At 43.9% G+C, this 27,920-nt stretch overlaps 1 protein-coding gene across 1 annotated transcript in view; it reads right to left on the bottom strand.

Moving 5' to 3' along the window:
* Positions 1–414: 414 nt before the first annotated feature.
* LOC143930579 (guanylate cyclase 2G-like) overlaps positions 415–27,920 on the bottom strand; it is a 105,286-nt gene continuing 77,780 nt past the window's right edge. The window contains exons 12-22 of the mRNA XM_077455044.1: positions 23,914–23,985; positions 20,598–20,766; positions 19,945–20,100; positions 19,099–19,276; positions 18,847–18,987; positions 14,211–14,403; positions 11,671–11,845; positions 7,517–7,615; positions 5,680–5,771; positions 4,060–4,161; positions 415–651 (exon numbers count right to left, since the gene is read on the bottom strand). Of these exons, the coding sequence (XP_077311170.1) occupies positions 628–651; positions 4,060–4,161; positions 5,680–5,771; positions 7,517–7,615; positions 11,671–11,845; positions 14,211–14,403; positions 18,847–18,987; positions 19,099–19,276; positions 19,945–20,100; positions 20,598–20,766; positions 23,914–23,985 (1,401 nt within the window). The 3' untranslated portion in view covers positions 415–627. The remainder of the gene's footprint in view (positions 652–4,059; positions 4,162–5,679; positions 5,772–7,516; positions 7,616–11,670; positions 11,846–14,210; positions 14,404–18,846; positions 18,988–19,098; positions 19,277–19,944; positions 20,101–20,597; positions 20,767–23,913; positions 23,986–27,920) is intronic.

Below are 27,920 nucleotides of genomic sequence, written 5' to 3'. Positions count from 1 at the left end.
GACGTGGAGTCTCAGTTTGATTTGGGGCCAGTTGGGTAACTAACCAGTTCTCATTTTGCAGCTCTAGGTCCTGGGTTCAGTTTCTAACACCAACTCTGCATAGTTACCGCATTCTCCCTTTCTCTATTTTAGAAAGTGTTAGATAGCATTGGACCCCAATATACTGTAGATGTCTCAGGTTAATTCATTTTTGAAACAGAGGCAGCTCTGTAGACACCAAGAACCCTCGGGACACCAGCGATATGTGTAGTCAAGAGAAGTCAGTGCCATGAGAGTAGTTAAAAGTTCCATTCATTTTATTAGTTAAATTGGTATCAATCAATGGGCAATTCATTTTTGGTTTTGGTCCCCCTTGAGTAGGGCTTATAAAGATACGATATGTTGCCCCTTTATTTTTGCCCGTTTAAATAGCTTCCATTCACCCTGTCCACGCTGTGTGTGTGTGTGGGGGCATTCAAATGTAAGCTCCTGTGATGCAGAAAATTACATCAGTGGTTCAATATTCTCTACAAAGTGCTGCAACAAAAATGTTAGAGTAAATTAAAACAAATAAGCCATTGTGTTAATAAAGGATAAAAAAATAAAAAATATATTATTTTTACTAATATTCAGCAACAGGTCCTCTCATCAGTGCACGGTGACCAGTTCCCCCTATAATAAAAAAATAAAAACATTGGGTAGATTAGTAACGTATACTTAAATTCTCACCCTGATTACTGACAACATATCTAAAAAGCAAGACTCTGCCCACGTTGCCTATTTTATAATATTGCACTGAACTGTAAGCTACTCTGATCTTTTTAAATTTACATTGTAGATGGGATAGTCTGATGATAAAGCTGGTTCACTGCTAATGGAAATCTAATTTTACTAATTAGCCACCTAATCGGCCTCATTCTCAAATGTTTTAATTTAAAATAAGTGTTTGCAGTTCCAGCTCAGAGACAGCACTGTCACCGACAGCTGCAGATCTCGGGCTAAGCACCAATCGGTGTGATTTCCGATCATGTGATCCCCATAATAGCCAATCATGCTTATCATTTACAGCCCAGGAGGTTTGTTTACAAAAAAAAAACTCTGCAACCCGCAAAGGCTGCTGTGCCTCTCTCTTTGTGCACTGCAGTGCTCAAAGATAAATGTATGAAGTACAATGTTAGATAATAATTTGCTTTAGTTTACACTATTGCGATGAGGGAACCAGCACGATCCACTGTCGGTTCCCGCATCGCATCTCCCTTGCAGACTGCACACTGCCCTCTGCAAACCGCTGGGTGTGTCAATACAAAGTTAATGACACCCCCAGATTGGTTCGCAGATCGCAGTGTGAACTGTGAATTTGGACAGAAATCGGATCGCATGGGTGTTCACACCCATGTGATCGTATTCCAGTGCGGGAATAAAAAGGTTCCTGCAGCATTTTCGTTCAAATCCAACGTGAGTTCAGCCATACAAACTGTATGGCTTAATTTGCATTGCACAGACATCGCATATGATCTGTACAGCAATGCAGTACAGATCACATGCACTGTCTGTGTTCGCAATAATTTGAACCCAGGCTTATGAATGCAAAACGTCTGAATGAAAACTGATCTTTGTAAAACCATCAAACAAATGTCAACTTCACACTCACAATCACGAAAAGGTTTTTGTAAAGTAAATGCTGTAATCTACTTTAATAGTGAGAAATTAACATCCTGCACTCTCATGTCTCAGATCACTGTAACCCCCTGCTCATCTGCCCCACCAATGTACCCCCTTTTACATCTGTCCCACCAATGTACCCCCTATCTCATCTGCTTTACCACTGTAACCCCCTGTACATCTGACACACCTCTGTACCTCCCTGCTCATCTCCCCCACCAATGTCCCCCCATTCTCATCTGCCCCACCACTGTAACCCCCTGCACATATGCCTCACCACTGTAACCCCCTGCACATCTGCCACACCTCTGTACCCCCCTGCTCATCTGCCCCACCAATGTTCCCCCATTCTCATCTGCTCCACGACTGTAACCCCCTGCACATATGCCTCACCACTGTAACCCCCTGCACATATGCCTCACCACTGTAACCCCCTGCACATCTGCCACACCTCTGTACCCCCCTGCTCATCTGCCCCACCAATGTCCCCCCATTCTCATCTGCCTCACCACTGTACCTCGCTGCACATTTGCTCCACCACCGTACCCTCATGCTCTTCTGTCCCACAACTGAATCACCTTCTCATCAGTCCTAGCACTAAACTTATCTGCTCATCTGCCACACCACTGTAACCCCCTTTCTCATCTGCCTTACCAATGTACCTCCTGCACATCTGTCTCTCCTCTGTTCCCCCTGCTCATCTGTCCCACCAATACACCTCCTTTCACATCTGCCCACTGCTCTATCCCCCTGCTTTTCTGTACCACCACTGAACCTCCTTCTCCTCTGCCCCAACACTAAACCCCCTGCTCATCGCTTCCACCACTGTACCTCCCTGCACATCTGCTCCACCGCTGAACCACTCCTGCTTATTATCCCAAGCACCGCAGCAAAATTGGGTGTGATTTTCATTGCACTGAATACTGGCTGTGGCTTTAAGGGACACAGAGTGCAGGGGTTCAGTAGTAAGTGACGCAAAGGTTCAGGTTTCTCAATCACAGTGAAATCCCTTCTTTCTGAGATCAGTAGTGGCAACCAAGTGAGTCATCTTCCTCCAGATGGTGGACGGGGCCAACAAGACTGTGATTGGCTTTAGCAGTGGCCAATGACAGTCCTCCTCCTCCTGGAAACAGGGACCACCTAGCAGAGCTGCACCCAAACTCTTCCTCATCACAAAAGCTGACGATTGCAACTACAGCAAAGTTAGATAACCAATCAGGGGCGGACTGACCATTCAGCCACTCAGGCACTGCCCAAGGGCCCCGGGCCACTAGGGGGCCCCATCAGGGTTGCCAGCCTCAGTAAAACCAGGGACAGTATGTAAAAATCTGTTTTTTTTACATCTGTCTCTGAAATATCCCTTACCGATATCCTTTTGGTCTAAAAATCCTGAGATTATAGCTGCCCCACCTCTCCAGTACCTTCTCAGCCAATAGAAACATGTCTGTGTATACTGTGTGATTGTATACTGTGTGTGTGTGTATACTGTGTGGCCCCATAATCTCCTATTGCCCCAGGGCCCCATAATCTCCTATTGCCTGGGGACCCCATGAGTTGTCAGTCCGCCCCTGTAACCAATCAATGTTTCCCATCTTTTACAATGTGTGGGGGCACAGTGCCTCCCCCTCAGTGCAGGTGCGGCATGACAAATTCTGAAATTGGAATGCATTAGTGTCTCACTGACACTTCTCTCCACTGCTCTGCTGGTGGGGAGGGAGTCAAGTACCGGCAAAAGAGGCTTTGTGTGCTGGGTGTTGCCTATCCCTGCTCTATAGTATTCATATTCTTTTATCTAATGACATCTAGTGGTAGTACAGAGCCACAGCAATTTATTTATTTGTATTTTTAGTATTTTCCTGGTTCCCCTCTTGTTTTATGCTAGTTAGTGCAGTTCTAGCGGGACCCTCCCTGTTTTTCTCATATTCTCTTCAGTTTCTTTGCAGAGGTAAGGTTTAGAAAGTCACTGAGGTTGATTTACCAAAACTGGAGAATGCAAAATCTGGTGCAGCTCTGCATAGTATCCAATCACATAGCTCCCAACTGTCCCTGATTTTGAGGGACTGTCTCTGATTTGGAACAAAGTCCCTCTGTTCCTCTTTCCTCCTCATTTGTCCCTCATTCTGGTCTGATCTATATATATTTGTATATAAAATGCACTTTTAATCTTTCAAAAAGTGTTTCCCAGTGCTAAACCTTTCATCCATATTTTAAATTGCTGCATTTTTAAATTTCAAAAGCCAGTATAAAGGAATATTAATGGTAAAGAAAAAGCACTCTTTTTTTTTTTAAATATAATTCTCCTTTAAGGGGGTGTGTCCTGTCCTGATTTCAGTGCAAGTCCGTGACTGCACTGTCCAGTATATTTAGATAATGTCCTATTAATACTGAAAATATGCTGGAAAGCTCTGGGCTACCTACCTCCGATAAGAGAGGATCCTTCAAATCTTCTGGGAAGTCTGGCAGAGGCATCCAGAACCCGGCCTTACTCTTCAGCCAATAAGTCTTCTGCTTCCCTTTACCCTAGGATGTAATCAGGATCTCAGTGTTTTTCCTTTTAAAGTATTTCAGCTCATCTTAAGCTGATACTTTGATGTACATACAGTATGTGAATAGGAAGCAAGAACATATTTTTTTTTTTGTTTTGAATAAAGTGTGGAAGGATGAGAACTAAGGATGAGCTTTGGTTTGTTCCAAACCCAGGTATGGCTGAGCCTTAAATAAATTATCATTCCCCACCCTGCAGCTGCACGTATGGAAGGAGACATCACCTGTGACATCATTAGCCTAATATGGCCATATGGTTTTGCCCTTTTTGCTCGTTCCCGTGCGTTTGACCGCCTATTGAAATTAATGGAATGTCGAAAACGTGCCATGCACGTTCTGGTGTGAACCATGCCTGAAACTGAAAGTTCAGCTGGGCTTCAGGAAAATATTTTATTTTAATTATATCTTTAGTCCCGCCCACAATAAATAAAGAAAACATTATTTACCTAATTACGGCTGAGCTGTGTGCTTTGCAAGGACAGCATGAGGTAGACCAGGGGTCTCCAAACTTAAAAGGCCAGTTTACTGTCCATCACATTTTAGGGGGGAGGACTGTGGTCAGTGGTAGTAGAAAATGTCCCAGCGTCAGTGAGAATAAATAATGCCCATCGTTTGCTTCAGTGGGAGTAATTGTGCCCAATCGTTGGTGTCATTGGATGGAATTGTGCCCCTGTTACTGGTGTCAGTTGGAAGAATTGTGTTCCTCATTGGTGTCATTGGGCCCAATTGTTGGTGTCATTGGGAGGCATTGCACCCCATCATTGGTGTCAGTGGGAGGATTTGTGCCCCATCATTGATGTCATTGGGCCCCATTGTTGGTGTCATTGGATGAAACTGTAGCCAATCATTGGTGTCAGTGGAAGGTATTGTGCCCCACCATTGGTGTCATTGGGCCCCATTGTTGGTGTCATTCTGAAAAATTGCGTCCAGTCGTTGGTGTCATTGGGAGGAATTGTGCCTCATTGTCAGTGTCATTTGGAGGAATTACGCCCCATCATTGGTGTCAGTGGGAGGAGTTGTGGCACCTCATTGATGCCATTGGGTCCCATCGTTGGTGTCACCGGGAGGAATTGTGCCCCATCGTTGGTGTCATTGGGAGGAATTGTGCCCCATCGTTGGTGTCATTGGGAGGAATTGTGCGCCATCGTTGGTGTCATTGGGAGGAATTGTGCCCCATCGCTGGTGTCATTGGGAGGAATTGTGCCCCATCGTTGGTGTCATTGGGAGGAATTGTGCCCCATCGTTGGTGTCAGTGGGGGGGGGGGGCGTTCTGCCCCATCATTGGTGTCAGTAGGGGGGAATGTGCCCGATCGTTGGTGTCAATGGGGGAAATTATACTTCACTGTTGGTATCAGAGCATGAAATAATGCCACAAGGGCTGGATAAAAGCAAGCAAAAGGCTTGCCCCCAGGCCACAGTTTGGAGACCACTGAAGTAGACAAGTGCAGTGCATGCAGAAGAGAAGTCAGTATTAGGGATAGGCTTGGCTCTTACCTTTACCTGGACAAATCCCCTTTCCTTTATTTCATAGCCCCCAATGTCTCTCAGAGCGCTGGCTGTGGTTTCAGAGATGTGAATCCGCAGAGCTGTTGGGATAAATAGATATAGGAATAGAACCTGGACATATGAATCAGTCTGTGTATAGGATTGGATGTTTGCAAGGGCCAAGCCACCCAAAACTGATGTTACCTTGTTTTGTGGATGATAGAGTTAAATCCCCTGGAGCTATTTTCTGTCTCTCTAGGACTTTATTGGAAGGCTTTCCCAGATCTATACACCTACTGTGCCTATTGTGCAGGGTTCCCACTGTCCCTGAGTTCCTGGTTCTAGTATGGATTTTAAAGTGTCTGGATCCCGCCCCCCCCCCCCCCCCCCCCATGTGAATGAGTACATTATACCCTTACCCATTCACCAAAAAAAAAAAGTTCTTTATTAAAAGTGAAGAATATCCTCTTCATTGTAGCTCCAATGTGTCTTTCTTCGGTTCCAACACCGCTGTCTTCTTCCTCCGGTCTTCTCCATCCGCTGATGTCTTCTGCCTCTTCTGATCCGCAAATGTATTTTTTTTTAAACGATCTTCCTCCGATGCTGGCTCCCTCCGTTGCCTATATAGCTTTGGGTCGTGGCCACCCGGGGACATCATCCAGAGACCACGCCCCCTTGTGCCATCACTGTGATCGTACATGGAGGGCAGGGCCTTTGGATGGCGTCACCAGATGGCCACGACCCATAGCTATATAAGAACCAACAGACAATGGAGCTGACACAAGAGAGGGAGCCAGCGTCAGAGGAAGATTTATTTTTTATTTTTTTGGCAGGTCAACCAGAAAAAGACAGCAGTGGCGGAACCAGAGAAAGAAGACACATTGGAGCTACAACGGGGGACATTCTTTATTCTTAATACAGGGCTTGCCAAAAACCTCCTCTTGTTTTTTGTAACACTACACTTCTTTATTTATTTTTTTGGGTGAATGGGTAGGGGTACAATGTACCCCATATTCCTTCACATAGGGGAGGGGGCGGGATCTGGGGATCCCCTTGTTAAAGGGGGCTTCCAGATTTCGATAAGCCCCCCGCCTGCAGACCCCAACAACCCCCCCCCAAGGTTGTCGGGAAAAGGCCCTTGTCCCCATCAACATGAGGACAAGGTGCTTCAGGGTGGGGGGTACAGAGCCCCCCTGCCCCAAGGCATCCTCCCCCCCATGTTGAGGTCTTGTGGCCTAGTATAGTCCAGGAGGGGGTGCACTTGCTCACCCCTCCCCCCTTCCCTGACCTGCCAGGAATGCTCAGATAAGGGTCTTGTATGGATTTTGGAAGAGACACCACACATTTTTTTTTTTTAATGCCGTGAGGTTTCTTCTCAAAATCTATACCAGCCCGTCTTGGGGGGGGGGGGGGGCACAGCGTTTTTGTGTGGTTTTTTTGGTGGGGTTCCCCCTCAAGAGCCACAGCAGATCTCAAAGGGGCTGGTATGTATCTGGGGGGGGGGGGGGGGGGGGTCACACCATTTTTGTTTTTTTAATATTTGACGTGAGGTTTTCCCCATACCAGAAGCAAAGGAATTGTTTTGATTGGTCAAAAGACAAGTCGCAATCATCTCAAAGTTGGGTCCCCGTCATTGAAGTTGCATGGAAATCGGACATGAAATCGCAGGGCAAAGTCTGATCTGAAGTAGTCCGACTTCCATGCCAGAGCAGTGTGAACCTGGCCTATGCAATTTCAGTAGAGGAGAGGAACTGGTACAACTGTGCAAGACTGAAAGGGATGCTGGAGGTCAGCTTTAAGCTGGTAGGGATGACACAAACTAGTAAAATGCACCAAGTTTACCTACGTAGACTGTTGCTTTCCATTCTTGATGCCATGTTAACCGTGTCTCCAAACAGGCAGTACCTGGGCATGGTCACCCCTACCACACCAGCAACCACGGGACCTATAATAGGCAGGGGCAAAGGGGAGCATGTTAGAGAATACAGGACACAAAATGCATCTAAAAATTGACTTGTCATCAGATATACTGTGTGTTCCATGTTGGGTGCAGCATACTACAGGTTATGTGTTATTATAACAGCACCAGGTATTTAATACACAGATAAGTACTCCCCCTGACAATTTTTTTTAACTGGTTTTCTCTCCAAAAGGACAGTGTCATCTTTGTTCAGGCATCATTAAGGGTCACCATTTGCTTCCTGAACTGAGATGCCGCCTCAGAGATGAAGGCGCTGACTACAATGAACTTGTAAGTAATAAATTCCAGCCACTTCATAATATAAAAGCAACATTATGGGTTCCATTTACAGTGCCTTCAAAAAGTATTTAAAATTTTCCACATTTTGTCATGTTACAATGTGAATGTATTTTATTGGGATTTTTTGATAGACCAACAGCAAGTGGCACATATTTGTGAAGCGGAAGGAAAATGATAAATGGTTTTCAACATTGGTGATGAATAAATATGTGAAAAGTGTGGCGTGCATTTATATTCGGCCCCCTTTACTCTGATACCCCTAACACTGCTTTCACACCGCACCACCTAGGGCGTCAGTGATAAAGCGGCGATATTTTTAGCACAGCTTTACCGTCGTTTTAGTGGCGCTATACGACTGCTAGAGGGGCGGTTTTAACCCCCCACTAGTGGCCGAAAAGGGGTTAAATCCACACGCAAAACATCACCGGAGCAGTGTTTTGGCGGCGGTATCGCAGTGCAGCCCCATTGATTTCAATGGGGAGCAGCGGTGAGTTCACTGCTCCTTTACCGCTCCAAAAAAGCTGCTGGCAGGATTTTTTGTGACACCCTGCCAGCGCACCGTTCCAACGTGAAAGCCCGCGGGCTTTCACATTGGAGTGAATTGAGCCGCTTTTTTCAGGTGCTATGCATGCGCTATTTTTAGTGCAGTGGCACCTGAAAAAATGCCAGCAGTGTGAAAGGGGTCTAACTAAAATCTAGTGGAATCAATTGCCTTCAAAGGGCACCTAATTAGTAAATAGAGTCCACCTGTGTGTAATTTAATCTCAGTATAAATACAGCTGTTCTGTGAAGCCCTCAGAGGTTTATAAAGAACCTTAGTGAGCAAACAGTGTCATAAAGGCCAAGTAACACACCAGACAGGTCAGGGCCATAAAGGTAAGATTTGTGGAGTGCACAACTAATGCCACGTACACACGACCAGACTTTCCGGCAGACTAGGTCCGAGGGAATCAGTCTGTCGGACAATACGATCACGTGTGGGCTAATCCTGTCTTACGTCATCACGTTCAAAACGAACGGACTTTCGAACGGACTTAGTACGTTCGTGTGTGGCCAAGTCTGTTCGTATGGAAAGTCAGTCGGAACTCTGCTGAAAGTCTGTCGAGAAGACCGCCGGACCTAGTTTGCCGTAATGTGCGGGCGTGTGTACGCGGAATAATAGTTGTCCTGTGGACAGATTCTCCCACCTGAGATGTGAATCTCTGCAACTCCACCAGAGTTACCACCTTTTGGCTGCTTCTCTGATTAATGCTCTCCTTGCCCAGCCTGTCAATTTAGGTGGCTGGCCACGTCTTGGTAGGTTTGCAGTTGTGCCATACTCTTTCCATTTTCCAATGATGGATTGAACAATGCTCCATGAGATGTTCAAAGCTTGTGATATTTTTTTTATAACCCAACCCTGCGTTACACTTCTCTATAACTGTATCCTTGACCTGTCTGGTGTGTTCGGCCTTCATGATACTGCTTGTTCACTTACAAAGCTCTGAGGGCTTCACAGCTGCATTTATACTGGGATTAAATTACACACAGGTGGACTCTATTTACTAATTAGGTGACTTCTGAAGGCAATTGGCTTTACTAGATTTTAGTTATGGGTATCAGACTAAGACCCTTTTCACACCGAGGAGCTTTGCAGGCGCTATAGCGTTAAAAATAGCGCCTGCAAAGCGCCCTGAAACAGCGGCTCCATTCACTCCAGTGTGAAAGCCTGAGGCGTTTTGTGTGCGATTTAACCACTTTTCGGCCACTAGCGGGGGTTAAAACTGCTAGCGGCTGAATAGCGACGCTAAACCGTCTGTAAAGTGGCGCCAACAATAGTGCCACTTTACTGCTGACGCCCAGGGTGGCTCAGTGTGAAAGGGGTCTAAAGGGAGGTGAATAAAATGCACATCACACTTTTCGCATATTTATTTGTAAAAAAAAAATGTAAAACCATTTATCATTTTCCTTCCACTTCACAATTATGTGCCACTTTGTGTTGATCTATCACATAAAATCCCAATAAAATACATTTAAGTTTTTGGTTGTAACATGACAAAATGTGGATACATTTCAAGTGGTATGAATACTTTTTCAAAGCATTATGTTAGGGAACATTGCATAGCAATTTGCCTGTGAAAGCGCAAGTGCATGTACATTCATTCCATGGAAAGTGTGACAGAAAACAAATGTTATTAGCCTTTTTGTTGGTCAAATGTTTCCCACTGACTTAGAATGAAAAATACCAAAGTTGGCCAATAGATGGGACTAAGTATCATGGCAAATATCTATGACATATATTGCCATCTAGGGACCAAATGTGGTATATTCTATTTTAAATTAACGGAAAACATTCGATCAGCACAGCAAATAGCCTATTAACAAGTGTTTTTTTTTTGTCCTCATTTACACTAAATTAATTTACAAGCAGACTTTCATTCATTGCCATGTGTATTTTTTTTCTATAAATAGAACTCAACATTTTCAGCAAAGCTCCAATTTTTATCAATAAAAAGATATCCTTGCATTCCAGCCCAGTGACTTTGCCTAGACTGAGATTATGTCATCAGTCTGCTGCAGGCAGGAGGATACATTTACCCAGTCTCCCTTCCCCCAGTGAACAGACTACATTGTAACTTTGTACCGTGATCAGGGGCTGATCTGCATCAGACATTTGTGTTATCCAGTTCCCAGCTGGCGCACGCCGATGTACGTCGGCAGAATGGCACGGCTGGGCAAATGGGCGTACAGATAAGTCCCTTTAAATTTTCCGCCTTGCCATCGCGAGCACGGCGCCAGGGGCGCTCTCTGGCCAGGACCTCCGTGAGTCGGGTCGCGGGTTCCGTGGGCTCGATCGCCGTGGGGATGAAGAATGGGGAGATGCTAATGTAAACAAGCATCTCCCCGTTCTGCCTAGTGACAGTGTCACTGATCTCTGCTCCCTGTGATCGGGAGCAGTGATCAGTGATGTCTCACATGTAGCCATGCCCCCCCACAGTTAGAAACATGCCCCAGGACACACTTAACCCTTACTCTGCCCCTAGTGGTTAGCCTCTTCACTGCCAGTGTCATCTACACAAGAATCAGTGCATTTGTATAGCACTGATTGCTGTATAAATGACAATGGTCGCAAAAATGTGTCAAAAATATCCGATGTGTCTGCCATGCCATAATTTTGCAGTCACAATAAAAATTGCAGATTGCTAGTAAAAAAAAAAAATTTTTTATGAAAATGGCATAAAACTATCCTCTATATTGTAAATGCTATAACTTTTGCGCAAACCAATCAAACGCTTATTGCGATTTTTTCTTTACCTAAAATATGTAGAAGAATACATATTGGCTTAAACTGAGGAATATATATTTGGTGGATATTTATTATAGCAAAATGTAAAAAATAATGTGTTTTTTTAAAAATTGTCGCTCTTTTTTGTTTATAGCGCAAAAAATAAAAAAAATCGCAGAGGTGGTCAAATATCACCAAAAGAAAGCTCTATTTGTGGGGAAAAAAGGACGCCAAGTTGGTCCCATGACCGCGCAATTGCCAGTTAAAGTGACGCAGTGCCGAATCCCAAAAAGTGCTCTGGTCAGGAAGGGGGTAAAATCTTCCGCGGCTGAAGTGGTTAAAGAACAAATTCTAGAAACAGCATATGGAAATATTGCCATGCTTGATTGCCAAAGTGGATTTAGTGTACTATAGATCTGTTCATGTACTGAGGAGCTGAAGACACACAAAATTCCCTTAGGAAATAAAGGCATACCTGTGTTCAGTCCGATCCGCAGCTTCAGCTTCTCATCAGGTACGTGCCGTATGCGGAAGGACATCATGGCGCTGAGAAAATGGAGAGACATGGTAGAGATCTCTGCCACGTGCTGCATACCATTTCGGAGTGGAAGACCGCTGGCGACCATATATGCATCCCCGATTGTTTCCACCTGTAGTTAAAGTGCGTGTTACCCTTAAAATTTAGTTTTTCCTTTATGTTTGTGTTTGCATATGTGGATTTTATAAATCATAGTCTCTATTGTTTCATGTCCTTCTTCTATCTGAAGTACCTGGGTGATTCTGCCAGTCACCTTTCTTTCTATGTTGGTGCAGTCGGTGTTCGTCCTTTCACATTCAGAGGTACAGGACACTGTGCAGACACACAACATGACTGTATAGGGTGTTTTTTTCATCCACCACATCCATTGGCCAATCACACCTTGCCTTTGCCACACCCCCCTCCCAATCATGGCCTGTCTCTGGCACACACTCCATCCCAGTCACAGCCTGCCTCTTCCGCATACTCCCTACCAATCACGGGCTGCCTTTGCCACACACCCCCTTCCAATCACGGACTTCCTTTGTCGCACACCCCCTCCCAATCACAGCCTGCCTCTTCAACACACCCCTTGACCAGTCACAGCCTGCCTTTGCCTCATCCCCCTTCCAATTAATGCCTGCCTCTTGAACACACCCTCTTCCAATCACAGCCTGCCTCGTGAACACACCTCCTCCCAATCACAGTCTGCCTCTTGAACACACCTCCTCCCAATCACAGCCTGCCTCTTGAACACTGTGCCTGACCAGTCACAGCCTGCCTTTGCCACATACCCCCTCCCAATCACAGCCTGTCTTTGCCACACACCCCCTTCCAATCACAGCCAGCCTCTAAAACACACCCCCTATTGTCACTAGATAGAACTTTTTGCCAAAACATGCACATTTTTTTTAACCTTTTTCCTAGACCAATTTGCAAGCTTTTGGTAAGAAAGGGGTCATGGGTAGCTGGACCCTGACATGGAGGTCATGTACCAATGCAAAAAAAAATAAAAATGAAAAAATGCCCAAAGCATTAAAAAAACATTTATATACAGTTTTTTTTCTTTGCTTTACTGCAATAATTAGGACTCATGAACACTGGTGGAGCACTCTGAAGAGTGATCCGCATTCGGATTGTTCTTCAGAGAGCATTTAACAGGCAGTGAGGAAGCACAGTATCACCTCCTCACCATCGGCTTTAACCCCTAGATCCCTGCACTGGCACACCACAACTGCATGCATTGCACACGGCTTCGGGTCCCTTGCCGAGCAGCCCCATTCACATGCATGGTCCATCTGCAGCAGGCTCTATGCCTGCTGATAGCGGCAGGTAGTATAATTCCTGCCGTGGCCATAACATGTGTACACCCCAGCCGCTGCCTCTGCAGCTAAAGGTGGTAGTGATTGGGTGTGGTAAAGGTGCGGCTCAACAGCGGGATTTTATACCCCCCCTCAACCTCAGGTATGAATGAGCTCTAAGAAAAATAGCAATAAATACCAAAAATCATACTCATACTCTACTTCCAATGGAAGGTAAATATAAAATACATGACATCATTATGCTATTGATCCATTTTTTCACTTTATTACCAATACTCTCAGTATCATTACGGATGTACCGATACCATTTTTTTAAGACCAAGTACAAGTACCGATACTTTTTCTCAAGTACTCGCTGATACAGATTACCGATATCTATTTTCAATGTCATGTGACAGTTTTTTTTACACCAATGAAAAATTATTACTTGGGCCTCGGTTCACACTGCGGTGCGAATTCCATACGTTTTTGAGTGCGATTTATGTGAGAATTCACAGCACCACTCCTGTTTGTGAGGTGCGTTTCCAATGCGAACGTTAAACAGCTGTGCCCAAGCCAGTTGTTAAGGAGCGGGGCCGCCACATCCTTAACAACCGATGACTTATCAGCTGTCAGCGGGATTCCACGTTGACAGCTGAAACGTAAACAAAAGAATGGCGGCAGTTCAAAATTCAAAAAATAAAAATAAAAAATAGCATGGGGATGGGATACTGCCCAATCAATACCAGGCCCTTTGGGTCTAGTATGGAATTTAAGAGGAACCCCACCCCAATTCTATATCGCTATCAGTGCAAGGCTAAGTATCATATTACTAAAACAAAAAAATTTGAGTCTACAATATATTGGTATATCTGTAGCACTACAGATATACTGACCTATTACACTGAAACTAAGAAATATCTCTTTAAATACTATTGTGACTTATTATCTCTGTGAGATGGAACCAGTTATCTTTAAAACCAGTAATAATTTTGCCAATTGTAGACCTAAATTTGTTATGAGCTAGGTTTATCCCGTATCTTCCATTGGCCTCATGAACTTTGCTATCTATGCTTGGATTTGGAGGAGGATGGGGTTTGGGTCATTTTATTTTTTTTGTATCATAAAAGTTGTAAAACCCAATAAAAATGTATCTAATAAAAAGGAAAAAAAAATCTCTATCTGACTTCTTTGTACCTTGTATACATCATACGTTTTGATGATCTCATCGAATAGGCTGTACAGGTCATTGAGCAGATCGACCACCTGCAGAGGAGTGCTGGAAGAGCAGAGCGTCGTAAAGCCCACAATGTCTGAGAAGAAGATGGTGACTGAGCTGAAACTCTCCGGCTCCACCGATTTACCGGCCATCAGCTGCTCTGAGATAAAGCTGAACACACAGAGTTATATACTCAAAGTGGACCTGTCAAATATATTCTACTTTCATGTTAAGTGCATGCATGCTAAGTAAAGTGTAAAACAATCAAAAGTATTTATTACCTCCCACAGAGGTCACAGCACTTCCCCTGACAATGTTATCATCTGCTTTTCTCTCTAGAAGGACAGCGCCATCTTTATTCAGCCATCATACAGGGTCACCATTTACTGAGCTGCCGGCTCAGAGGTGACACAGTCATGTAAACCCTGGTGCCCGGTGATCTTGGCTATGTTCACAAATGTCCTTTTGACTTGTTACAAAATACAATGTTGCGGTATAATCAGTGGGGGAGAGGAGTCTGAGGAAATGCTTCCTCCTGCCTGCAGCAGACTGATGACATCATCTCAGCCTAGACAAAGTCACTAAACTGAAACTCAAGGACAAATTTTTGATTATTTTTTAAAAATAATATTGTTGCTGTATATTGTGACTTGTGAGATTTCTTAATGCAGCTGTAACGTTACTAAAAGTGCCACTTTGAAAGAAATAAAGATACACTGATATCAAGTCCATTACAAATCCCAGCAGTATTGGTATAGAGGAGGGCAAAACACAACTTCAGTGGCAACCTCTGACCATATCCTACAACATCAGTCTCTACAGATTATTGCCAAAAGAGGTCCTAGGGGCCACACCATAAGGGCCAAAGGGCAGCGGGTTGGATTACCAAACATGTTTTCTTTATACTCTAAAAAGAAATGATTGATAAAAAGTTATAAAGATTACAAGGATTGGACGCAAATTATTGCAAACAGTTGTGTTGCAATGCTGCCATCTTGTGGTAAAATAGGAGTTGACAGCGAGTTGGATCAAAAACTGTTTCTTTGTCGGCAAACCCCATGCAATCTTAGGCTCCATTCACGCGAATGCGTTTTTTCATGCTTTTTGCAGAAACACAGGACAACATTTTTAACATTGGTCCCTATGGAACATGTTCACATCAATGCATTTTTGAGCCTCTGTGTTTTTGTAAAGGATCAGGGACTTTTTTTCCCACAACATGCAGCATTTTGCATGTAATAGACTTCAGTGAACCCGCATCCCAAAGCAAGTACTGCGTTCTTACCATGTTTTTACCACAATTTTGCCACAGTTTGTGTTTCTATATTTTTGGCTATACATTCACTGTATATAGATGGTTGCTAAGGAGTGGGCCGGGTAGCCAGACGCCGTGTCCTTAACAACCGATGAGTCATCAGCTTTTTTTTTTTTAAATGGCGTAGGTTCCCCCTGAAAAATCATACCAGAACCCAGCTGATATCAGTTGTTAAGGAAGCGGCAGCTGACTTCCCAGGCCATTTCTTAGCAATTGGCTATATACAGTGAATGTAAAAAAAGAAGAAAAATGCAAATTTGCCACAAAATCACAGTAAAATCGTGGTAAAAATTTGATTAAAAAATGTAGAAAGCACAGCAAAAAGCTAAAAAGCAAAATGCATAGATGTGAATTGAGCCTTAGGGTCAGATGTGTTAATGCTTACACATACTGCAATACTGACTTCCCCTGCCCCTCTACACATTACATTTTTTGGGCAATAGGCCATTCAGACTGGAGTTCTGCATCCTGGGAGGAGGTCACATACATGGAAGCAATATTTCACAACAACTTAGGTGGAGTAACACAACAGTGGTGGTTGGGAGTGCACTGCTCCAAAGTTATCACCTCTCCTAAGAACAGCTGTCTCCATAATCAGGCAATGTGCTGTCTGGGTTTGCAATAGAGATAATGGAAGAAATAGAACGCTGGATAGCCGCACTCCAAAAAAGCTACACTTTATTAAAAAATGTATCAAAGCATCACAGGGCAATACAGACTAACTGCACAGCTGATGACGGTTGCACACCAAATATAGTGCTTAGTCATAGCTGTGGTGGGGGTTGCAAACAAAAATTCAGTATTAGCAGGTGGAGGTTGCTCTTTCAAGAGAACCTGTTACTGTACCCTTAATGGCACAAGGGGTTAAATCCGCTCAGTCCTAACTGTAATGCTCTAATCAAGGCAATATGACAAATGAAATGTCCAAAAGAAACCGTATATAAATGTTGGACAGTCCAGAGTTGTATGCGATATCAGAGACACTTGAGGCAGCTCATCCAGGAGATATAAGCCATCTCTATAATGGCAAGAAGGTAAAGAGGGGGTGCTAACTAAGTGTGGCAATAAAAGGTATCTAAAAAAGATATCCATTTATTTAAAATGCCAATTACCTTTTTAAATAAATGCATATCTTTTAATGCTACACTTGGCACCCCCTCTTTACCATCTTACAAATGTGGCCTGGTATCTCTTTGTTCTTTATCTGTCTAGCTGCTTTCTGGGACCTTCAGTCTGTTGCACGATTCTGCCTGAGCAGCTAAAGCCCAGACCTCTGCAGCTTTACGAATGATGCTCTTCCATAAAAATGTGATGCCTGGCTTTGATTGTTTGTGAGCTGTCACTGGTGGAATAAAGCTAAAAATTGCAACCCAGAAGATTGTTCATAATTTTGTTTTGGAAGTTGATGAGCTGAAGGTTGTGAATTACTAAGCTGTTTTGTTGTGAAGAAAAGACAACCTACCACTCCCCTGAAGCTGTCACCCTAGACCCTGGGGTTGCCAAACTTTTCAGTATGAGGACCACATTCTGTATTTTACAAATATTCATGGGTCAAAAAAAAAAAAATTCCTCCTGACACGAGTTTCCCTCCTTTTACCTCAGGCTCCTTATCACAGTACTTCTTTACATCACAGTCCCCATTAGAGGTTTCTTTACATCAGAGTTATGTCTTATTCCAGGATCCCTATTAGAGTCCCCCTTACATCACAGTCCCCATCAGGGTCCCTCTTTATGTCAGGTTCTCATCAGATTCCCCTTCTACATCAGCATCCCCCCTTACTTCAGGGTTCCCATCATAGTTCCCATTACATCAGGGTCCCCCCTTAAGTCTGAGTCCCAATTTAGAGTCCTCTCTTAAATTAAGGTCCTCATCAGAGTCCCTTTCTACATCAGAGCTGCCCCTTACTTCAGGGTCCCCATCAAAGTCCCCCATAAAATCAGGGTTCCCCCCCCCCCCTTACATCGGGGTCCCCATCTGAGTCCTCCCTTATATTAAAGTGGAACTACAGCATCTGAGCACCATAAACCAAAAACACCATTTAATTCATTTTTAATATTCAAAGCAAACTCCTCCATCTATCCATGCCATGTCTCCATGCTTTATTTTGCACAGAAATCACTTTGAAAAACACCTCCCTAGCATTTCTGTCTGTGACCATCTTGAGTAAGGGCAATTGATCCATGTAGCAATTACTTCCTAGAATTCATTTGTCCTTAACTCAGGCATGCAAGTGGGGGTGCTTAGCTAAGAAAGCCCCTCCTCCTCTCCTGAAGACTCCTGGGATGTATTTGCCTATGTATGGAAACCAGGACGTAACTTAAGAAATGCAGAAAAAGTTTAATATTAAAAAAAGGAAATATAGTACACTTTTCTATCTATTTACTAATACTAACAGCATAAGGATTACAAATAGTCAATGTTGATTGAGAAAGTGAAGTTCCACTTTATTAATACCCCATCAGCATCCCATTGTATATCATAGCCCCATAGGGCACACCCTAATGACTATGGGCAGTGCCGATTCACCCTACTGCCCGAACTTTCTCTCCCCCCCAGCTGCTGCGGGGGATGTTCCAGCATGGAGAGTGGGGGGCAGGGCTAGTAAATATGTAATTTACCAGTGCCTTCTTTTTCTAAATGAACACACTCACTCACTGGGGGTTATTTACTAAAACTGGAGAGTGCAAAACCTGGTGCAGCTCTGTATAGAAATCAATAAGTGTCCAGGTTTTATTGTCAAAGCTTAATTGAACAAGCTGAAGTTAGAAGCTGATTGGCTACCATGGACAGCTGCACCAGATTTTAGGTGCTCCAGTTTTAGTAAATCTCCCCCCAATGTGTTCATTCATAACTGAAACGCAGTAAACTGAGTTTACTATGCTTCAGTTTGTGAATGAACAGCAAGCCGCTCATCACAGAGCACTTCCCAATCATTCACTGTTCCGAGCAGCTGTGGTTGCAGAGAAAGGCATGTGTGTTTGAGCTTTGGGGTGCATACCCCAATGCAACAGGCTGTGCATACCTATGATAGTCCCCTTTATATCAGGGTCCCCATCAGAGTCCCTCCTTACAGAGTCCAGGTGTGGGTTGTAGGGGGAGGTTGAAGCAGAGACCCTAGGCAGCCCCTGCTGACCTTAATCCTAAATCTGTGCACAATGGGTGCTGTATACGCCACTGGCCCTAGCTATGGGCCAGATGAAATATTGTAGCCAGCCACATGTGGCCCATGGGATGCAGTTTGGAGACCCCTGCCCTAAACCAAGGGCCTAAATCATGTCTAAACAGCTCATCATCCTACCTCGGCAGCATCGTTGACAGTAACTTGTCAGTTTTCTTCTTCTCGGCTATCAGCTGCACGGTGCGCTCCTCCACCACATCCTCCAAGTGATTGGCATATTTTTCTAGCTTATTCACCATGTTGTCTAGAATGCTGACATGTCTGCAGAGATACATCAGATAAATAATATGAGATTACTTTACACAGGAAACGCTTGATGGCCGAGCATCAAATTTTGAATGGTGGATTCCTAGAATGGGGTATGATTCTCACCCTTCAGGGCTGGCTCCTCGCAGGCTCCTCTTTATGGAGGTGAAGGATGGCCGCCGATCTGGGTTCTCATCCCAGCACATCTTCAGCATGGTGATAATGCGCTCATTACATTTCTCTACTGATATGGACGGTCTCATCGGAACCACGGCATTTGGGTCTTTTATTTTCTGAATGATGTCTGAATTAAAAATAAGAATTAAGTGTTTAAGTTTAAAGCTGACCTCCACATTTAATGTCCCTTTAAATAGTTTGTTTGGGCCAGTTTGGGCGGAACGAACTCTTGATATTAAATGTGGAGATCAGCTTTTTAACGCAGCTTCATCTGTCTGGTTTACCCACCATAAATTTAGTGTTAACTCAGTCTGTCATAGTCAAATGGTATTATTAATATTAAAGTCTACCTTTAGCAACAACATTTTTTTTTACTTATATAGAGTAGGGGATGGGTATAACTTCTGGCCTGAGGCTATAGTTTGTATGTAGGAGAAGTACAAGTTATTTTTTCTTCTTTGTAGTGCTACACAATAGTTGTGCTTTCCTGCTCCTCCTCATTGCACTGAACCAAAGAGAACTCTATCTAGTGGCAAATCTACAAATTTCTTTATTTAAAGTTCAAGTCTGATCTGCCGCAGCTGGCTCTGCCAAGTCATACAATATGTACAATGCATAAAAGGGTTATAGTGTAGCCATTCTCAACTAGGGTTCCTCTAGAGGTTCTTGCAGCTACCATCGGATGGGATTCAACCATCCACAGCTCAGGGAAGCCCTGAGAACCTCTCGAGGAACTGCAGGGTTCAACTGAACCCTGGCTGCTCTGTAACCTTTGTAATCTGATAGACATTTTACCTTCTGGATCCATGTTGAGGTCCTGGAAAGGTCCGTCATCACTGTTATGAATGAGCTCTCTCATAATTATGGCAAAGCTGTACACGTCCCCTTTCTGTGTGCCCTGAAAGAGGAATCTCCCCATCCGTAACAGCTCCGGAGCAGTCCAATAAAGTTCTATAAAACAGAGAGAGAGAGAAGACACTGAGGAATACAGTATCTTGTTTGTTCTGAAGACTACACATGAAACACACATAACGGAGCTGTTTAACTAACCAAAGGATTTGCATTTTCTATCAATCCAGTCCCAATATTTACACAGCTCTGCTGTACAGCAAAGCCTTAGTCCTGAATTTGATTCATCAATGAACGTGAGGGAAAGATGAGCTCAATGTTTGAAGAAGTTCAAACAAATCCATTCGTGGTCCAATGTCTCTGGTATGGCTTCTCCAAAAGACAAATAGGTTACCCCTTAAAGCAGACCCTCACTTGTTCCCATCTCCCAACCAAATTTTGAAAAGCACCAGCCCCCCCCCCCCCCATTCTTGCCTAGGCTGCTGCTCTTGGACAAAGCCTAAATCAACCATCAGCATCACACCATACCAATGTTTGAGTTTGGTTGTCCCCTTCCTTTAGTGTTTTATGTTATTTTACAAAGGATATGTGTGTCGTACCGGAGTAGATGACATTTTTAACAGTGATGTCTCGATGTGTCGTTCCATATTTGAATTCCCATAAGCCAAAGCCGGAGAGCTTGACCTGCATGCGGCTGTCTACCAAGCAGTTGGTGGGCTTCAGATTTCCGTGGGAGATCAGAGGGCTGCTGTGGAGAAAGCCCATCCCCTAAGGAGACATATACAGGTATATTCAGTAACGTCGGTCAAAAAATAGATATATGGTGTAAATACACTTTAAAGGACGTGTGGCAGAGCGTCCCAGAGGGAGCCTGGGATAGTCCTGCTCGGGGTTTATATATCTCCCAAGGTCCTCTTATATAGGTTTAGGGATCTCAGATCGGCGGTCCAGCACAGGGTTTAGACTGGGTTCACATTGCAGCGGTTATGAGAACCGGATGTGATTCGCACTGCAGTGCAAATCAGCCATACAGTTCAGCCATACAGATAGTATGGCTGAATTTGCATCGCACCTGGCCCAAACTCGCACAGGACCCTTTTTTTGGTCCACAGCAGAATCGGATCGCATGGGTGTTCACACCATGCGATCCGATTCCTGTCCGAGTTTGCAGATCGCACTGGGATATGCGAACTGATCTGGGGGCGTCATTAACGTTTCACTGACACTCCCAGCAGTTCGCATAGGGCAGTGTGAACTGCCGCCGGGAGGTATGCGATGCAGGAACCCGCAGCGGATTTGCGGTGTTCCCGCATTGCTGCAATGTGAACCTAGCCTTAATCCTCTCCCCTCTCCTAATTTAATCTCACCTGAGACAGCCAGCCAGGGCTCTCAGCCTGGGGAACCAAACAAGTTCTGTTTTGGAGAGCTGCTGAGGATACAAACTGTGCATGTGGAAGCTGGCAAGTGGTACGCTTGCTCAGTTGGGTGTATATAGCACCCATGAACACTGCACGGTTTGATTTTACTCCTTGGATCTGGTGTCTGTTCCTAGAAGTGTGCCAAACCTAGGAAACTTTTGGACTCGCTACCTACACCCCCCCCCCCCCCACACAATACAAGCCCTTACTACCCTACTGAGCAAACCTATCACATGTCAGCTTCCACATGCACAATTTGTTTCCTCTGCAGCTCTCCCAGACAGGACTTAGTTCCCCAGGCCAAGAGCCTGGCTGTCTGTCTCAGGTGAGATTAAATTAGCAGAGGGGAGAGGAGTAAACCCTGTGCTGGATCGTGGTTCCGAGATCCATAAACCTACATGAAAGGACCTTGGGAGATACACTATATTGTCAAAAGTATTGGGACCTCTGCCTTTACACGCATTTGAACTTTAATGGCATCTCAGTCTTAGTTCATAGGGTTCAATATTAAGTTGTCCCACCCTTTGCAGCTATAACAGCTTCAACTCTTCTGGGAAAGCTCTCCACAAAGTTTAGGAGTGTGTCCAAGGGAATGTTTGACCATTCTTCCAGAAGTGTATTTGTGAGGTCAGGCACTGATATTGGACAAGAAGGCCTCGCTCACAGTCTCTACTGTAATTCATCCCAAAGATGTTCTATCGGGTTGAGGTCAGGACTCTGTGCAGGGCAGTCAAGTTCCCCCACCCCAAACTCGCTCATCTATGTCTTTATGGACCTTGCTTTGTGTTGTGGTCCAAACCATTTGGTGGAGGGGGGATTATGGTTTTGGGGTTGTTTTACAGGGGTTGGGCTTGGTCCCTTAGTTCCAGTGAAGGGAACTCTCAAGGCATCAGCATACCAAAACATTTTGGACAACTTCATGCTCCCAAATTTGTGGGAACAGTTTGGTGATGGCCCTTTCCTATTCCAACATGACTGCTCACCAGTGCAAAAAGTAAGGATCATAAAATACATGGATGCGCAAGTTTGGGGTGGAGGAACTAGACTGACCACAACCTGATAGAACATCAGTGTCTGACCTCACAAATGCGCTTCTGGAAGAATGGTCAAACGTTCCCATAAACACACTCCTAAACCTTGTTGTCAGAGTTGAAGCTGTTATAGCTGCAAAGAGTGGGTAAACTCAATATTGAACCCTACGGACTAAGGCCATTAAAGTTCATGTGCGTGTAAAGGCAGGCATCCCAATACTTTGGGTAATATAGTGTAGGTGTGTGCAACTTATTGCATTAGGGTGTGCACCCCAAAGCTCAAAACACACACACCTTTCTCTGCAGTCTCAACTGCAAGGGACAGTGAATGAATGGGAAGTACTCTGCCCTGCGTGGCTTCCTGTTCATTCACAATCTAAAGCATAGTAAACACAGTTTACTATACTTCAGTTAGGAATGGACACAGTGAGCAAGTGTGTTTACGGTGTTCATTTAGAAAAGGAAGAGGTTGGTAAATTACATATTTACTAGCCCCTTCCCCTGCTCTCCATCCTGAAACATACCCTACAGCAGACAGGGGGAGAGGAGAGGGGAGCCAGCAGCATTGCAGGGTGGGGGGGCCAACGGGGGGGGGGGGCTGGGCAGTAGAGGGAGTCGGCATTGCACATAGTGATTAAGGTGTGCCCAGGCACATCTAGCACGCCCTCTGCACCGGTCTATGCCCACTGAATCTATGGAGGTATGTCAACGCATAAAGTGGCATTTGAAACAGAATATGTCCCCTCAAATCTTATACACAACTTTTGAGGAAGTCTTGAGTTTCTATTTTTCCCTAAAATGGCCAAATCTCCTTTATTTTTAGTAAGCCACACAGATGGGAGGGGGTAGGGGGGATGTGAGGAAAGCAGTGTTGCCAATTTCTGTACAGAATACAGCATACACCTGGTTATGCCTGGTAGTTACTATTGCATAGCTCCCAACTGTCCCTGATTTTGAGGCACTGTCCCTGATTTGGAACAATACTCCTGTATTGATTTGTATTGTAAGTGTACTGTCTGCCCTCATATTGTAAAGCGCTGTGCAAACTGTTGGCGCTATATAAATCCTGTATAATAATAATATCCCTCTTTCCTCCTCATTTGTCCCTCATTTTGGTCTGATCAATAAAGTTGTACATAAAATGCACTTTTTATCTTTCAAAAAATGTTTCCCAGTGCTAAACCTTTCATTCAATTTCTAAATTGCTGCATTAGTAAATTGCAGAAGCCAATATAAATTAATAGTAATGGGGGGAAAAAGGACTTGTGGGTTTAACTAATCATTTATTTGCAATAATTCTCCTTTAAGAAGGTGTGTCCAATGCCTACATATTTTTGCTTATAGGTGTCCCTCCTTCCCATCTCAAAAAGTTGGGAGGTATGCTATTGGTTCCTCTGCCCTTTTGAGCCTGTGGACAGTTAGGGACCCCTTTGTGACCACTATAAGTACAGATAAAGGAGACTCACGTTAACAATGTCATATGCAAAGGAGAGCTTGAAGACCCAATCCAGCTCAATGTCAATATTGTGCAAAACATCCTAAAATTCAGAAAATATAGGCAGTTATCTACAAATGTCTACTATAAACAGAAGCTCCAAATACACACTCAAAAACAAAAATACTTTCCAATACACACAGACCCAATCTCTGGGGACTCTCAGTTCTGGCTATGGGCTACCCAATCTGAAAGACGGTTTTATTTGAATGTATTTCTATTTCGTTAATACCGGGCACTTTCACCCCCTTCCTGCCCAGGCCAACTTTCAGCTTTCAGCGCTGTTGAATGACAATTGCACAATTATTCAACACCTATATGAAGATTTTATCATTTTGTTTACACAAATAGAGCTTTCTTTTGGTGGGATTTAATCACTACTGGGTTTTTTACTTTTTGCTAAACTAAATTTCAGGAAAAAAACACTTCTTTTTAGCTTCGGTTATAAAATTTAGCAAATAAAAAATCTTTCTTTGTAAATTAAGTCCAAAATGTATTCTGATACATTTCTTTGATGAAAATAACCCCAAAATAACCCAAATCAGTGTATATTTATTCTGTATGAGAGTTATAGAGTCTACAAACCATGATATATAGTTCAGATATGATATCTGAAAATTTTTCAATCCTGATGTTCTGACAGCCTTTCTCATTTCTGAGGCCCAAAAATGTCAGAATAGTACAGATACCCTCTAAATTACCCCTTTTTGGAAAGTAGACAGTCCAAGTTATTTGAATGAAAATTAAGAAATTACATTATTAATAATATTATATTTTACATACTGTCACCAGTGCAGTACAGCGTCATCGTATACCGGGTGTGATCAGGGACACTTACTGGTGACAGTACGAAAAAAAAAAACCTATATATATATATATATATATATATATATATATATATATATATATATATATATATATATATATATATATATATATATATATATATATATATATATATATATATATATATTCTTTTTGTTATGATTTTTTGTCACATTTTGACCAGAGCAATATAATGTTACCATAGTAACACTGTACTACTCTTGGGAAGTGATCAGTTCTTTTTTTTCTTTTTTTTACACATTATGTTTGCATATATATTGATTCAGTTTCTTTTGTTTTGATTAGCTGTGATTGGTCAGACCTAATCACATGGTACAGATGGGCTGCGATTGACCCAGTCTGTACTATGTGATCACACTGACCAATCACAGCTAGCAACACAATTGTATACAATGGATGGCTTGAAAGGAAGCCATCCATTGTGTACAACTGTCATGTGACCTTCTGTGATTGGTTACAGTGGTCACATGGTACCGTCAGCGGGCTAGTACAGTGATCAGGCATCGTCTCATATGACGTCTGTCCGGGTCAACAAGAGGTTCCTGCTGGCGTCATTATGGTATATGCCAGGCAGGAACCGGTTAAAGCCTCGTACACACAGGTGAAATGACGCCCGTGTCAGCCCGTGCACACTGCAGCCGGTCCGAAGGGGCATGACCGAAAAAGGTCTGCAGATCGGCTCCCAATCAGCACTCTTAGCCCATGGCTGAGATTGCTGACCAGAGTGTTCTGGTGGGGGGGGGGGGGGGGACATGGCCTTGTCAAAACACAATAGAACAGCAGGGGTGATAGCTGTACTAACATTGCATAGTTAGTACAGCAGCTCTCACTGAGCTGTCAGTTTTTTAACATTCCGACCTGCCCCTTGTAGTGCGTACCAGTAGGGATGAGCCGAACACCCCCCGGTTCGGTTCGCAACAGAACTTTCGAACGGACCCCAAATTCGAACGAACTTTAGAACCCCATTGAAGTCTATGGGACTTGAACGTGGGAAATTAAAAGTGCTCATTTTAACGGCTAATATGCAAGATACTATCCTAAAAACGGTTTGGGGACCTGGCTCCTGCCCCAGGGGACATGGGTCAATGCCTAAAATGTTTTTAAAAATGGCCGTTTTGGCGGGAGCACTGATTTTAATGACGATTAAAGTGAAAAATAAAAGTGAAATATTCCTTTAAATATCATGCCTGGGGGGTGTCTGTAGTATGCCTGTGAAGTGCCACGTGTTTCCCGTATTTAGAACAGTCCCTGCACAAAATGACATTAAACGGAAATAACACCATTTAAAACTGCTTGCGGTTTTAATGTTATATCTGGTTCCTGCAATATGGTTGAAAATCATTGAGAAAAATGGCATGGGTAGCCCTCCCTGCCCATTACCAGCCTATTTGGGTCTTGTACGCATATTAAGGGGAACCCTGTACCCATATTAAAAAAAGGAAATGTGTGTGGCCCCCAGGCCCTATATACTCAGAACAGCAGTATACAGGCGGTGCAAACAAGACAGGGACTGTGTAGGTTTGTTGTGTTAAGTTGAATCTGTTTGTAATTTTCAACTGGTACATTTTTAAAGTGTAGCTCCAGTCAAAAAAACTATTTTTAAGCTTTTTGGAAAACATAGGGAAGGGTTATCACCCCTGTATAATTTGTTTTATCGTCCATCTTTTTTCATCTCACTTGCTGTTGTCTCCTTCCGTTTGCAAGTAGGAGATGTTTGTAAATTGGATGTTTGAAAGTAGGGGCCTGCCCTATATGCTCTGCAGAAATGGCGGAACAAGGTGTTGGTTTTGCCACAACATTGTAAGCCCTCAAAGTGACTCTTGGTGGGCGCTGGAGCGCCCTGCTGTGAACGATTATATCAAGAATTGTAATTACATGCCATTGTTGAACAGTGGTAGAAAAATTGACCTTTGGTGGTTGTGGTGCTGGTGCCACAACACTATAAGTCCTCACCGTTACTCTGGGTGGGCACAGGAAGGGGCCCTCCTGTGAAATATTATATCAAGAATTGTAATTACATGTCCCTGTTAAACAGGGGCAGAAAAATTTGGCCTTAGGTACTGCTGCTGGTGCCACCACACTGCAACCTCTCCCATATACTCTAGTTTTATTGCAGGAATTAGCCCTGCTGCAAAGCATTGCATCAAAAATTGTACTTAAACGCCCCTGTTAAACAGGGGCAGAAAAATTGGGCCTTAGGCACTGGTGCTGGTGCCACCACACTGCAACCTCTGCCATATACTCTAGTTTTATTGCAGGAATTAGCCCTGCTGCAAAGCATTGCATCAAAAATTGTAATTAAACGCCCCTGTTAAACAGGGGCAGAAAAATTGGGCCTTAGGCACTGGTGCTGGTGCCACCACACTGCAACCTCTCCCATATACTCTTGTTTGATTGCAGGAATTAGCCCTGCTGCAAAGCATTGCATCAAAAATTGTACTTAAACGCCCCTGTTAAACAGGGGCAGAAAAATTGGGCTGATGGCATCAACCAGAACCAGAAATGTTCTTCCAACATATCAGCGGAGGAGGAAGAGGATAGACAATCAACATAACAGGACAGTCACTCAGCATCAGCATAGGCAGTCTTGAAGGGATGTAATATTTAAAAAAAAATTATTCTGTTACATCAGCTTCAGGTGCTTGGTAGCTGTGGGTGATCCAAGACTGATTCATCTTGATGAAGGTCAGTCGATCAACTGATTCGGTGGACAGGCGCACCCTGTGATTGGTAACAAAGCCACCAGCAGCACTGAAGGTGCGTTCCGAAAGAACGCTGGATGCAGGACAGGCCAGTAGCTCAATTGCATACTGTGCAAGCTCTGGCCAGTGATCCATCCTCAAGACCCAGTAAGCCAGAGGATTTTCGGTGGGAAAGGTGTCCAAGTCTGACCTTGCCCCTAGGTATTCCTGCACCATGTAAATCAGACGCTGGTGATGGGTGCTGGAACCGATCATACCTTGGGGCTGCGGACTAAAAAATTGTCTGAAAGCATCAGCCAGACGGCCACCTTCTCCACCGCTCCTTCTGACCGATGCCTCAGCAACACGTTGTCCAGGACCAGGAGTTTGGAACCTCCCAGTCTCTGGGAACGCGTTGCACAGACCTTTCTGCAAGGCCTCCCGGAGATGT

The sequence above is a fragment of the Lithobates pipiens genome, unplaced genomic scaffold (assembly GCF_037356315.1).
Source record: "Lithobates pipiens isolate NorthernLeopardFrog02 unplaced genomic scaffold, aLitPip1_a1.2 Scaffold_25, whole genome shotgun sequence".
Taxonomy (NCBI): domain Eukaryota; kingdom Metazoa; phylum Chordata; class Amphibia; order Anura; family Ranidae; genus Lithobates; species Lithobates pipiens.
Note: the sequence above shows the minus strand (reverse complement) of the source record. Positions and strands in the feature narration are given on the sequence as shown.